The 13906-nt window shown below is 40.9% G+C and overlaps 1 protein-coding gene across 1 annotated transcript; it reads left to right on the top strand.

Annotated features, from left to right (window-relative positions):
* The first annotated feature begins 9079 nt into the window (after positions 1-9079).
* Positions 9080-11258, top strand: LOC137535555 (zinc finger protein 84-like). The gene has a single exon (XM_068257386.1). It carries the CDS (start codon positions 9156-9158, stop codon positions 10395-10397), a length of 1242 nt encoding a protein of 413 aa, XP_068113487.1. The 5' UTR covers positions 9080-9155; the 3' UTR covers positions 10398-11258.
* The last annotated feature ends 2648 nt before the right edge of the window (positions 11259-13906 follow it).

The following is a 13906-nucleotide window of genomic DNA, read 5'->3' as shown; positions in this document are numbered from 1 at the left end:
ATAATCAGGTGATATCACAGGCAGGTCTCCAAGTGAACAGGTAATAAAGAACACTTGTGCAGGCAAATTTGTAAAGATGAGTCAGACAAGAGTTCAAGGTTTGTCAAACTGCATGAGCCAAGTAATTGATAGCTCAGTCTCAATCAAAGCAGTTATGTAGAGGTCCTCAATGGTAATAAGAAGTTAAACAGCTTAGTGGGTGTGTGCAACCTATTTACCACATGTGTAGCTATGTAACCATATTTTGGACAAAGGTTACTCTCTCTATTCAAATTTCTTTTACTAACATCATACTTTCTGTAAATCCTAGTACTATAGAGTTCTGACACTTAAACACATTTCTCTGACCTTGCTTTATACAGCACAGTATTAATACAGACATATGGAGACAATTACAATCAAATCAACCAATAAGTATTTTACATGACATATTTGTCTCCACCCTCTCCAGGCATGTTAGAACACTGATGTGGGCCGGGTTATGAGGCTGTGTGATTCAGCCACTTGCAGGTTTAGTTGGCCCCCCATCTCACCCTGTGCACAGTAGGTGGTACAGGGAGTCAACGTCTGCTGTTCAAAAACCTCCCCAAATGCACCAACACCAGGGTTTGTTTCCCACACCCCTCAGATTGTAACCAGATACAGACCAGAAACCAACAAAGAAATTGCTGTAAAAGCATTTGTTACAATTTTACACAATTACAAGTGAAAAAATATAAGTATGTCACTTTGCTTAAGGGACTCATCACCACTAATTTCATACAGGTACCCAAACATTCACACAATTGTTTGCATTATTCTTGGCAATGTGAACGGAAAACCTGGAATGAGCATAACTTCTAGGAATTTGAGCAAGATGATTTTGGACGCAATCTCTCTACATTACATTCATATCGGCATGAGTGCAAGCTCAAGCTCAAAGTATTACATTACATTCATATCGGCATGAGTGCAAGCTCAAGCTCAAAGTATTACATTACATTCATATCGGCATGAGTGCAAGCTCAAGCTAAAATGATTACGTTTCATTCAAAGCAACTTAATTCCTACTTGAATATTTACAAACCTAATTAACCCATTGACAGCAAAACTGTTGTGTGCTTATATGCAAAATACCCGGCAACCAAAACACAAACTCCAGATTGAACATGCCTTATCATCCGTTAATTTGACAATACTGACCTTACATTACAAATGTTAAGGCATTTTAAATCTGGTTTCCCTTAAATAAATTGTTGCCTTTTTCAAAGATTAAAATTAAAAATCATTGTAATGGCCAGCAACTTTGTGCATGGATAATTAATTATATGAGGTGAAAACCAATTACAAATTCAATCTCACCTGCCTTGCCTCAAGCCATTTACAAACCTTCTCCTATAGTAAACAAAGAAAGGCAACACATGCAAATGTACATAACCACAGTCAGCATACCTTAGACTCCAACAATAATTTAGCTTTTGACTTTTCTGACTGTAGAAAAAAACGATCAATTAAATTAAGAGGTTTATTCCTAAATCTAAAAAAAAATGTTTGGATACTCTCTGTGCACAGACACATACACAAACAGACAAACAACAAATAGCTGGGATCTCCTCTCGTTTCTGTTTCCTGACACTCTCCTCATTGCCCCCAGTCTTTTCAGGGAAGAGGAAAGAGAAAAAACAAAAGCATTAACACAAGTCTCTCCCAATACATGGAGGGAGGGGGTAGAAACCTGCAACAACTCTGAGCAGATGTCCAGAGATGCATATTTAAAGTACAACCTAGCTGAAAAAGTGCAACCAGTCATACACAAGCAATTTATATCACAGTTCCACAGAAACTACAGTGAGAGGAGATAGACAAACACATTTACAGTAATCAGAAGAAAAGGCTCAGAAACATCTAGTAGCCAGGCCAGAACATTTTGGAGGGACTGATAAAAAAAAGTTATCCTGCGGCAATGCCCATTCAAAATGTCCTGGTCCAGAGAGACACCTGCAACTGCTGAGTGTTTCAGGAAAAAAATGAAACTCCTAAATAGAGTTATTCAGAAATAAGATTCAAAGCAAATTGTGGAACATGATTCTTTCTAAAACGTACAAATCTATATATCCGCATTAAACAGCATCACAGAATATGATACATCATAAATCAAAAATAACCCTTGGGAGTCCCCTTACCTTGAGACTTTCCTATTATGCTAAGCTAAAATAAAAAGAAATAGAGTGAGATTAGCTGAGTTTGAAGGTTTATCTAGGGATGGTGACGTCAGTATTAGACTTTACTGGCAAACCTGGTCTCCAGCTTATGTGATTCTTCTATAGTTTCTAATCAGGTTTATCTACACCCAATTTATGGTTTGAATTTTAACTATCCTCTGTGGACAAGTTTATACCTTCAATCTCAGCTTAACCTCACATACAATCTACACAAATCTATACAGTAACATGCAATCTTATATAACTAAAATTCACTTAAGCGACTATACAACAATATACAAGGTTTAGAGAGAATATTCACTTAGACACACAGTACTGCTTTCTTAATTAAGGCATCAGACCCGCTATTTACTTTAGGAATATCAGATTCCTGGGAGAGGCGCTACAGAAGCGCTTTCCTTCCGGGTTCTATTAATCCGCTCTGACAGTATAGGGTGGTAATCAAAAAATAGAATTACTCACCCGATACTGTATATGGCGGATCCAACTTCTCGACACCAAACTGTTAGCTCAATTTCATCGGAGGCAGCTACAAGATGACTTAGCAGAATAATCTGCAACCCAGTTTAAAGTTCTCCCCCAATCCAAGTGAATACCCTCTCTCCAGCTGGGAGACACGGACCACGAACACTTAAGTTGGTGGAACAGCATCTGAAATCTTTATTTACAGGTCAATCTTATATACCCACTGATGTTGGGGAAAAACCAGATTAGACCGGAGTGCCCATAGAAAGTATTTGAAACAATAGCATAGACATGGTACAGACAGCAGAGACAATAGGATTTGTTATTCTGTAAACAACTGGCAGAGGTAGACTTTGTTACATGTGTTAATTTTCAATAGACCAGGTTCTTAACAACAATGCATGAATAGGTCTGAGTCTTCAGATCTCTGTCACAGTGGCTTGTATGGTAATATACCAAGTGGGTATTCAAATACAGGTTTGTCTCCTGTATGGCACAATAATGTGTTTCTGGCCAGACAGAAGACAAAATGAAAATTTGATGTGCTGTATATCATTTAATATCAGGGTGGTTCAAGCAGCACATTATTACAACCTTTCAGGCATTGACTTCCTTACGTATAGAGGGTGGATTTGTGGTAAATTTGGACATGAATTGCTAGCCTCCCATATCTCAGTGATTATAAAGGAAGGGAAGGATTCTGCTTCCTGCACGAGCTACAGACCTATTTCTCTATTATCTATAGATCTAAAGGTCTTCACAAAAATAATGGCGAATACACTGTCCCCGGTGCTGAAAGAACTAGTGCATTCTGATCAAGTGGGATTTATAAAGGGGAGGGAGGCTCGTGGTAACACAATTAAATCCGTGGATATAGTCCAGTGGGTTAGCTCCTCACCTGACCCTGTGGTATTGCTTTCTACAGATGCTGAAGAGGCGTATGGCAGGGTGGTCAGGTGGGGATTTATTAGAGTAGTATTGAAACACATAGGACTTGGTGAGAACATGAGATCATGGATCTTATCCACGTATAGAGACCTAACAGCTAGGATTAAAGTAAATGGGATGTTATCGCAGTCCATTGAGATAGCAAATGGCAAACGTCATGGTCAGAAGCTTATTTTAAAGAGAATTTGTACAATAAAAAACATACCAATCGAGTCACTGTGATCCCCTGGGTCCCTCTTGGCTGTTCCCGCTGCTCCAGACCGGCCCGTCTGGCACCAACAACCATGCCACGCTCAAAATTGCTTATATCCCCTTTCTTTCCCCTTCTGACATTCAGTTTGGAGTTCAGGAGATTTGTCTCAATTCACTAAGCTTATCTCCTGTCTTTAATAACGTTTCTAGAGTGGTCACCATGGTGATAAGGCATGTAGTATTCAGGCAACATTTTACCTCAGGCAAACCTAAAGTTAACTCTTCTGTCTTTAAGTTAACTCTCCAATCCTTAAAATAACTCCAGAGTTAAAGACAGGCTGTTAATTAACTGCATGTGAAAATAACTACAGAGGAGGTAAATTAACTACGGAGGAGGTAAAATAACTACAGAGGAGGTAACTTAACTACAGAGGAGGTAAATTAACTACAGCGGAGGTAAAATAACTACAGAGGAGGTAACTTAACTACAGAGGAGGTAAATTAACTACGGAGGAGGTAAAATAACTACAGAGGAGGTAACTTAAAGTGGATCCAAACCAAACATTTTTTTTAATTTAAAATATTTAGTTGCACCAGTCTGACACATACAAAGATAAATAAACACTCCTTCAAACCTATGATCATTTCAGTGCATGCTTTTCACCCTTCTCTTTTCATAGCTAGGGTTATACTGGGGGCAGCCATTAGCAATTCCTCCATTGCCGGACACCATCTACTCCACCAGTTTGCCGGAAAAATCCCGGCAATTTGAAAGGAAGGGAGGGGTTCCTCCAATAAATGTAAAATATTTTATATTTGTCATCATGCAGCTGAAAAAAGGCTGCTACTTATTATTATAATTTAGAAAATAGATTTTATTTCTAAAATCTTGTATTTTTAATTTGGGTCCACTTTAAGGAATGAAGAGATAAAATAACTCTCTCACTGTGTGGAGGTAAGTTTTCTCTTGCCTTATTATCTCCAGCATGATCTTAGTGAATTGAGGCCATTATTGTCTTGACCAGGACCACATCCCTAAATGCATTGAAGCAACTGCCATGTGATTGGTTGATTAGATAATGTTCCTAATAATCCTTTAGGTAAGCGTGTATATATATATCCTATACAATAAAATGCAAGTGTCCCTGCGTCATCAGCTGAATGGTTGTGTGTCCCTGGCTTTGTTGTACTGAGCATGTGCGCAGCCAGGGCAGTTAGGACACAGGTCCGGACCTGACAGTTTGCTGTGTGTGGTTCACAGAGGTTCTCATTGCATTGTGGGAAATAACAGCTTTTTCCAACTGCCAAGCAAGCAGCTCCCTGTGTGCATATACTTCAGGCAGTGGTGGGGAACGAGCAAGTGGGACGCGTATGTGCGCGCATTGCGGGGGGTAGCAGCTGTGACCTAGCGCCTGGTTTCTAACAGGCGGACCTCTTTACTAATATATATATATATATATATATATATATATTCTGTATCATGTTACAGTATACTGTACTGCAGGTTTTTCTACATAGTGAATTATCTGCGCTCCAGTCTACTGACAAGGTGAAACTGAGAGCAATAAACAAAGCACACACACAGAGACTACAGGGGGCGTGCATAACCTCTCCCTATCACAGCAGAGGCAGCACATTCCTCTCTGGTTCGACAAAGCTTGACAAAGAAAAGAAGATTAGATATATTACAGAGACAGTGCAACTAGAAAAGGCTGCAGTAATCCAGATCACATTAGAACAGATATAAGAACTTATAGGATAGGAGAAATAAGGCTGACATTTTTGTTACAGAGTCTCTTTAAAAACCGTGCGTAAGAATATTGACATAGCAGGAGTTAGAATAGGGCCAACAGAGCAGAAGATTGCCGCCTATGCTGACAAAATTCACCTATTGATTTTTTTAAGGGGAATATTTACAGTGCTACTATTCTTACACTGTTAATGGCAGAGGCCTCAAACCTGCGATAGTCAGGCATTGGGTGACTGGGGTCCAAATTCACTAAAGGGGGTGGAGCCACAAACAGCCAATCAGATTTTTTAGATTGATTTCAGCCATTCTGTTATTGGCAGGGTTCTCAAACTTGACACAGTTGGTCACTGGGTAACTTGGATTAATGTTCAGGAAAGTGGATGGAGCCTACAACAGCCAATCAAAATTCACCTATTGATTTTCAAGGGGAACATTTACATTGCTGCCACTCTTATACTCTTAATGGCAGATGCCTCGAATCTGGTACAGCTTGTCACTGGGAGACTGGGGTTTCAATTCAGAAAAGGGTGCGGGCCACAAACAGCCAATCAGATTTGTTTAATTTCAATGGAAAAATGCAACTTATTGATGCCAAGGACCCCAAAGCTCATAAACTTGGACTGGTCATTGAGTGACCGTATGTCAAGGCTAGAAACAGTGGGCGGAGCCAAAACCAGCTTTTTACATGGGAAAATATAAACTGCAGCCATTCTTACACTGTTAATAGCAGATGCCTCAAACCTGCTACAGTCGGTCATTGGGTGACTGGTGTTTAAATGCTGGAGAGGGGTGGAGCCTCAAACAGCCAATCTGATTTGTTTAATTTATGGGAATATACAAATTATTGATGCCAAAACTCACAAACTTGGTCATTGAGTGACTGTGTGTCAAGGTTACAAAAACTGGATGGAGTCAAAAAACAGATTTCCCTGGGAAAATGTAGACTGCAGCCCTTCTTACACTGTTAATGGCAGGGTTCTCAAACTTTGCACAGTTGGTCACTGGGATAAATATTCAGTAAAGTGGGTGGAGCCTAAAAAAGCCAATCAAAATTCACCTGTTGATTTTCAGGGAGAATATTAAAATTGCTGCCATGCTTGCACTGTTAATGGCACAAGCCTCAAACCTGGTACAGTTGGTCATTGGGTCACTGGGGTTCAAATTCATAAAAGGGGGCGGAGCCACACACAGCCAGATTTGTTTAATTTCAATGAGAAAATGCAAATTATTGATGCCAAGGACCCTAAAGCTCATAAACTTGATCATTGAGTGACTGTGGGTGGAGCCAAAACAAAAGTGGATGGAGCCAAAACAAATTTCACTGGGAAAATATAAACTGCAGCCCTTCTTACACTGCTATTGGCAGGGTTCTTGAACTTTCCCCACTGTCACTGGGTGACTGAGATTAGTATTCAGAGAAGTGGGTGGAGCCTATCATAGCCAATCAAAGTTCACCTGTTGATTTTTCAAGGGGAATATTTGAATTGCTGCCATTTTTACACTGTTAATAGTAGATGCCTCAAACATGCTACAGTTGATCATTGGGTGACTGGGGTTCAGATGCTGGAGAGGGGTGGAGCCTCAAACAGCCAATCTGATTTGTTTAATTTCTATAACGATATACAAATTATTGATACCAACGACCCCAAAGCTCACAACCTCGGTCATTGAGTAATTGTGTGTTAGGGTTAGAAAAAGTAGGCGGAGTCAACACCAGCCAAATACATTGCCCGGGCAACGCCGGGTCATCAGCTAGTGAATTAATAAAATAAAAATGTTGTCATGACCGGTTTGATAAAAAGCTGGAGGGGTTTCCCAAGTTTTACAGAGGGGCACAGTGATTTCTAGTCACACCCATTCCCCGCCTCCTCTGATCTCCTGTCCAATAGGAGCTGCAGGGTTCAGCTGCTTAGTTTCTTATTAGGCAGAAGGATGGGAGGAGGAATGTGGCTATACTGTATATATAGGAGTATATATGTATGTATGTATATCTAGCTACAGCAGTATTAGTGGTTTGGGGTCTCCATGACATAAATGGATAATTCCTCCACCTCGCAGCTCCTATAATTTAGTGTTGTGTAACGTCACAATATCTTTATTTGCACAATTGGGGACAAGAGAGAGATAAAGGGACGTTACAAGGGGCATATGAGTGACACAAGGATACAATGGTAATTAGAATGTGTAAGTGACACCACATTGCTCTACAAACATAACACAGGCCTCAATTCACGGAGCATTATCAAAAGTTTATCAAACACTTTATCAAACGTTTGATAATTTACCTCATGGGTAAAATCTCACTAAGGTGTTATATATTTGTTGAATGTTTTATCGGTAAAACATTCGATAAATATATAACACCTTAGTGAATTTAAAATGAGATTTTACCCATGAGGTAAATTATCAAACGTTTGATAAAGTGTTTGATAAACTTTTGATAATGCTCCGTGAATTGAGGCCACAGATGTCTTGCTATAAGTACATAGAGGTCTGTTGTCACAGGAGTACCACATTGCTGCCATTGTCTCATCAAGCTCTACAATTCCCTGCTTTCCATGTATGGCCAATGCTTTATGTGTAGGGAGGTCAATGAGATGTATTTAACTCTGTAGTTGTATGCAAATATAATGCAAATTGTATGCAGATAATCATATTTCTCAGGAAATGTATTGCATTGTCCAAATTTCAAGATAAAGAAAATGTGCACGCAAAGTTATTGTCCTGTGATTGGCCGCCTGTAATGAGCACAACCTTCTAAGAAAAATTTCAGGATACAATCCTTTAGATGTGTAAAGGATCAAAACACAGTCCTTTTTCAGGGCAGTCCACCTTGCCCACCAACACTTGTTTTTGTATCTTTAAAAAGGACTATAACAACTGATGCAATCTCAAGAAGGCAAAAAAGATCTCTGAAAAACTTTATTCGCACAAGTAAAAAACATCCAAAAACATGGTTCTTCAATATCACAATAGTAGGTCTTGGAAATACAATAAATTAGTTTTGAATCAGTAAATGCCTTGAAGTTTTAATACCCGCAAAGCTATAACCAGTTACTGATTCAAAACTAATTTATTGTATTTCCAAGACCTACTATTGTGATATTGAAGAACCATGTTTTTGGATGTTTTTTACTTGTGCGAATAAAGTTTTTCAGAGATCTTTTTTGCCTTCTTGAGATTGCATCAGTTGTTATAGTCCTTTTTAAAGATACAAAAACAAATGAGCACAACCTTCTGCAGTTCTCTATCAGGCTGATAACTAGCGATGGTCAGTGACATGCTAATAACTCTGAGATGGTGCAAATTATATTATAATTATATGCAGAGTTATGCAGATACTGCATCTGGCCCATTTCCAATCTGCATCATCTTTGCACCAACTTGGAATTATCAGCAGCTCACTGACCCTCCCTAATGATAATTGCTCCTCCCCTCAGAATTCTCTAACAGGAAGTGATGATGTTTCTCTATTTGCAGCGCGGAGTCCCGGCATCAGGAACCTCTCAGAGACTCGTCTCTCTGTATCCACAGACTGTACAACGGATGATGATGTCACTGGACAAGAGTCTCCTGCAGATATCCTGGTGACCCCAAATATGCCCCCAGACTCCCCTCACCTGTCTAACCCTGAGGGGCCTCATACCCAGCACAGCTCTCCCCCTGCTGGAGGGTCTTATTCCTGTTCCACTTGTGGGAAATGTTTTGTATGGAAATCACAGCTTGTCAGTCACGAGAGAATTCACACTGGCGAGAAGCCCTATTCGTGTGCCGAGTGTGGGAAATGTTTTGGACATAAAGGAAAACTTGTCAAACATGAGAGATCTCACACTGGTGAGAAGCCCTTTTCATGTGCTGAGTGTGGGAAATGTTTTGGACAGAAATCACACCTTGTCAAACATGAGAGATCTCACACTGGTGAGAAGCCCTTTTCATGTTCTGAGTGTGGGAAATGTTTTGGACAGAAATCACACCTTGTCAAACATGAGAGCTCTCACACTGGTGTGAAGCCCTATTCATGTGCTGAGTGTGGGAAATGTTTTGGCCAGAAGTCAGACCTTGTCAAACATGAGAGATCTCACACTGGTGTGAAGCCCTATTCATGTGCTGAGTGTGGGAAATGTTTTGGGCAGAAATCAGACCTTGTCATACATGAGAGATCTCACACTGGTGTGAAACCCTATTCATGTGCTGAGTGTGGGAAATGTTTTGGAGAGAAAGGAAGCCTTGTCAAACATGAGAGATCTCACACTGGTGAGAAGCCCTATTCATGTGCTGAGTGTGGGAAATGTTTTGGACAGAAAGGACACCTTGTTACACATGAGAGAACTCACACTGGTGAAAAGCCCTATTCATGTGCTGAGTGTGGGAAATGGTTTGCACATAAAATAAGCCTTGTCAAACACGAGAGATCTCACACTGGTGAGAAGCCCTATTCATGTGCTGAGTGTGGGAAATGTTTTGGAAATAACGGAAGCCTTGTCAGACATGAGAGATGTCACACTGGTGAGAAGCTCTATTCATGTGCTGAGTGTGGGAAATGTTTTGGAGAGAAAGGAAACCTTGTCAAACATGAGAGATGTCACACTGGTGAGAAGCCCTATTCATGTGCTGAGTGTGGGAAATGTTTTGGACATAAAAGAACCCTTGTCAATCATGAGAGATATCACACTGGTGAGAAGCCCTATTCATGTGCTGAGTGTGGGAAATGTTTTGGACATAAAAGAACCCTTGTCAAACATGAGAGATATCACACTGGTGAGAAGCTCTATTCATGTGCTGAGTGTGGGAAATGTTTTGGAGTGAAACGAAGCCTTATGAGACATGAGATGTCACACTGATGAGAAGCCCGATGTGTGTACTGATTGTGGGAAATGTTTTGGCCATAAGTGTTCTTTTCTAATGTTTGTGTTTCTTTTCACATGGCAGCATTTTTACACAGATTCCCGAGGACTCTCATGCTGGTCAGTGCATTAGATTGTTGCTGCTCTTTGGCTGTCTATATCAAACTCCTTCGACTCCTCCAGCAGTTGCTTGCTATTCCAGGCGTTTGTAGGCGTTGGTCCCCAGCGTACGTCTGACATTTTCTAGGTTGTGGCATTGGCTGGTTGTACGCTCTGCTACCATATATTGTGCGACGACAGTCAGTGACACCCTCAAGCAAGAGGGTAAGACACAGAAAGAAATTTCTGAACGAATAGGCTGTTCCCAGAGTGCTGTATCAAGGCACCTCAGTGGGAAGTCTGTGGGAAGGAAAAAGTGTGGCAGAAAACGCTGCACAACGAGAAGAGGTGTCCGGACCCTGAGGAAGATTGTGGAGAAGGACCAATTCCAGACCTTGGGGGACCTGCGGAAGCAGTGGACTGAGTCTGGAGTAGAAACATCCAGAGCCACCGTGTACAGGCGTGTGCAGGAAATGGGCTACAGGTGCCGCATTCCCCAGGTCAAGCCACTTTTGAACCAGAAACAGCGGCAGAAGCGCCTGACCTGGGCTACAGAGAAGCAGCACTGGACTGTTGCTCAGTAATCCAAAGTACTTTTTTCGGATGAAAGCAACTTTTACATGTCATTCGGATATCAAGGTGCCAGAGTCTGGAGGAAGACTGGGGAGAGGGAAATGCCAAAATGCCTGAAGTCCAGTGTCAAGTACCCACAGTCAGTGATGGTCTGGGGTGCCATGTCAGCTGCTGGTGTTGGTCCACTGTGTTTTATCAAGGGCAGGGTCAATGCAGCTAGCTATCAGGAGATTTTGGAGCACTTCATGCTTCCAGCTGCTGAAAAGCTTTATGGAGATGAAGATTTCATTTTTCAGCACGACCTGGCACCTGCTCACAGTGCCAAAACCACTGGTAAATGGTTTACTGACCATGGTATTACTGTGCTCAATTGGCCTGCCAACTCTCCTGACCTGAACCCCATAGAGAATCTGTGGGATATTGTGAAGAGGAAGTTGAGAGACGCAAGACCCAACACTCTGGATGAGCTTAAGGCCGCTATCGAAGCATCCTGGGCCTCCATAACACCTGAGCAGTGCCACAGGCTGATTGCCTCCATGCCACGCCGCATTGAAGCAGTCATTTCTGCAAAAGGATTCCCGACCAAGTATTGAGTGCATAACTGAACATAATTATTTGAAGGTTGACTTTTTTTGTTTTAAAAACACTTTTCTTTTATTGGTCGGATGAAATATGCTAATTTTTTGAGATAGGAATTTTGGGTTTTCATGAGCTGTATGCCAAAATCATCAATATTAAAACAATAAAAGGCTTGAACTACTTCAGTTGTGTGTAATGAATCTAAAATATATGAAAGTCTAATGTTTATCAGTACATTACAGAAAATAATGAACTTTATCACAATATGCTAATTTTTTGAGAAGGACACACACACACACTCACACTCACACAGACACAGACACACAGACACACTCACAGACACACACACACACACACTGTACACAGGCACACACACATACACACACACACACACACACACACACACACACTGTACACAGGCACACACACATACACACACACACACACACACCATACACACACACACACACTGTACACACACACACACACACTGTACACACACACACACTGTACACACACACACACACACACACACACTGTACACACACACACACACACACACACTGTACACACACACACACACACACACACACCTGCCCATAATTATTCATACACCTGGCAAATTTTGACTTAAAATTACTTTTATTTAACCAGCAAGTAAATTTTTGACAGGAAATGACATAGGTGTCTCCCAAAAGATAATAAGACAATGTACAAGAGGCATTGTTGTGGGAAATACATTTCTCAGCTTTTATTTACATTTGAGCAAAAAGTGTCCAATCCAAAATTATTCATACCCTTCTCAATAATCAGTAGAAAATCCTTTACTGGCTATTACAGCAATCAAACGCTTCCTATAATTGCAGACCAACTGGCTTTATTGGCTATTACAGCAATCAAACGCTTCCTATAATTGCAGACCAGATTTTTGCATGTCTCCACAGGTATATTTGCCAATTCATCTTTAGCAATGAGCTCCAAGTCTTTCAGGTTGGAGGGTCTTCTTGCCATCACCCTGATCTTTAGCTCCCTCCACAGATTCTCAATTGGATTCAAGGCATGACTCTGGCTGGGCCACTCCAAAACCTTAATGTTGTTGTCTGCTAACCATTTCTTCACCTCTTTTGCTGTGTGTTTTGGGTCATTGTCATGCTGAAATGTCCACTAGTTCCCAAGGCCAAGTTTCTCTGCAGACTGCCTGATGTTGTCGTTGAGAATCCTCATGTATTGCTCTTTTTTCATGGTGCTGTTTACTGTAATTAGGTTCCCTGGTCCATTGGCTGAAAAACACCCCCAAAGCATTAGGTTCCCACCACCATGTCTGACAGTGGGGATGGTGTTCTTTGGGTTGAAGGCTTCTCCTTTTTTACCCCAAATGAAGGAAACATCATTGTCGCCAAACAATTCCATTTTTGTTTCATCTGACATAACACAGAAGACCAGAAGTCGTCCTCTTTGTCCAGATCAGCATTTGCAAAGGCCTGGCGAGCTTTTGTGTGCCTTATCCTCTAGGTTATAAGCTTGCAAGGGCAGGGACCTCCTCCTAGTGTTTCTCATACTGCTTTCATTTTAACATATCCACATGTACCAACTACACATCAACTATGTATGTATTTGTATTTCTACTATTCAATGTCATGACTGTACAGTGTCTTGTATCTCTTATGTATATTTGTTCCCCATTATTTGTTTGTACTATGTACAGCGCTACGGAAGATGTTGGCGCTATATAAATAAAAAATACTAATAATAATAAAGTGGCGTCCTTCTTGTTCTGCATCAGTGGAACCCAGCAGTGTGCAGTGTCCGTTGGATTGTCTGCCTTGAGACATTGCCACTAGCAGAGCCCAGATTCACCAGGATGGCCTTGGTGGTGATCCTTGGATTCTTTATCACCTCTGTCACTATCCTCCTGGCCAGCACAGGTGTCACTTTTGGCTTCCGACCACACCCTCTGAGATTTTCCATAGTGCAGAACATCTTGTATTTTTTAATAATACTTTGCACTGTAGCCACTGAAACTTTAAAAAAATATAGAAATGGCCTTGTAGCTCTTTCCTGACTTGTGAGCAGCCACAATGTGCAGCCGCAGGTCCTCACTGAGCTCCTTTGTCTTAGCCATGACTGTCCACAATCCAACTGCAGAGAGTTGCTGTTTTTTTTTTTTTTTTTTTTTTAAATATCTTTATTTATATCATTCCATTTATACAAAATTTATACAAAATCCATTCATACAATCTTCAGCAGGGATATTC

The sequence above is a fragment of the Hyperolius riggenbachi genome, chromosome 10 (assembly GCF_040937935.1).
Source record: "Hyperolius riggenbachi isolate aHypRig1 chromosome 10, aHypRig1.pri, whole genome shotgun sequence".
NCBI lineage: Eukaryota > Metazoa > Chordata > Amphibia > Anura > Hyperoliidae > Hyperolius > Hyperolius riggenbachi.
This window is presented reverse-complemented; position numbering and strand designations above follow the sequence as displayed.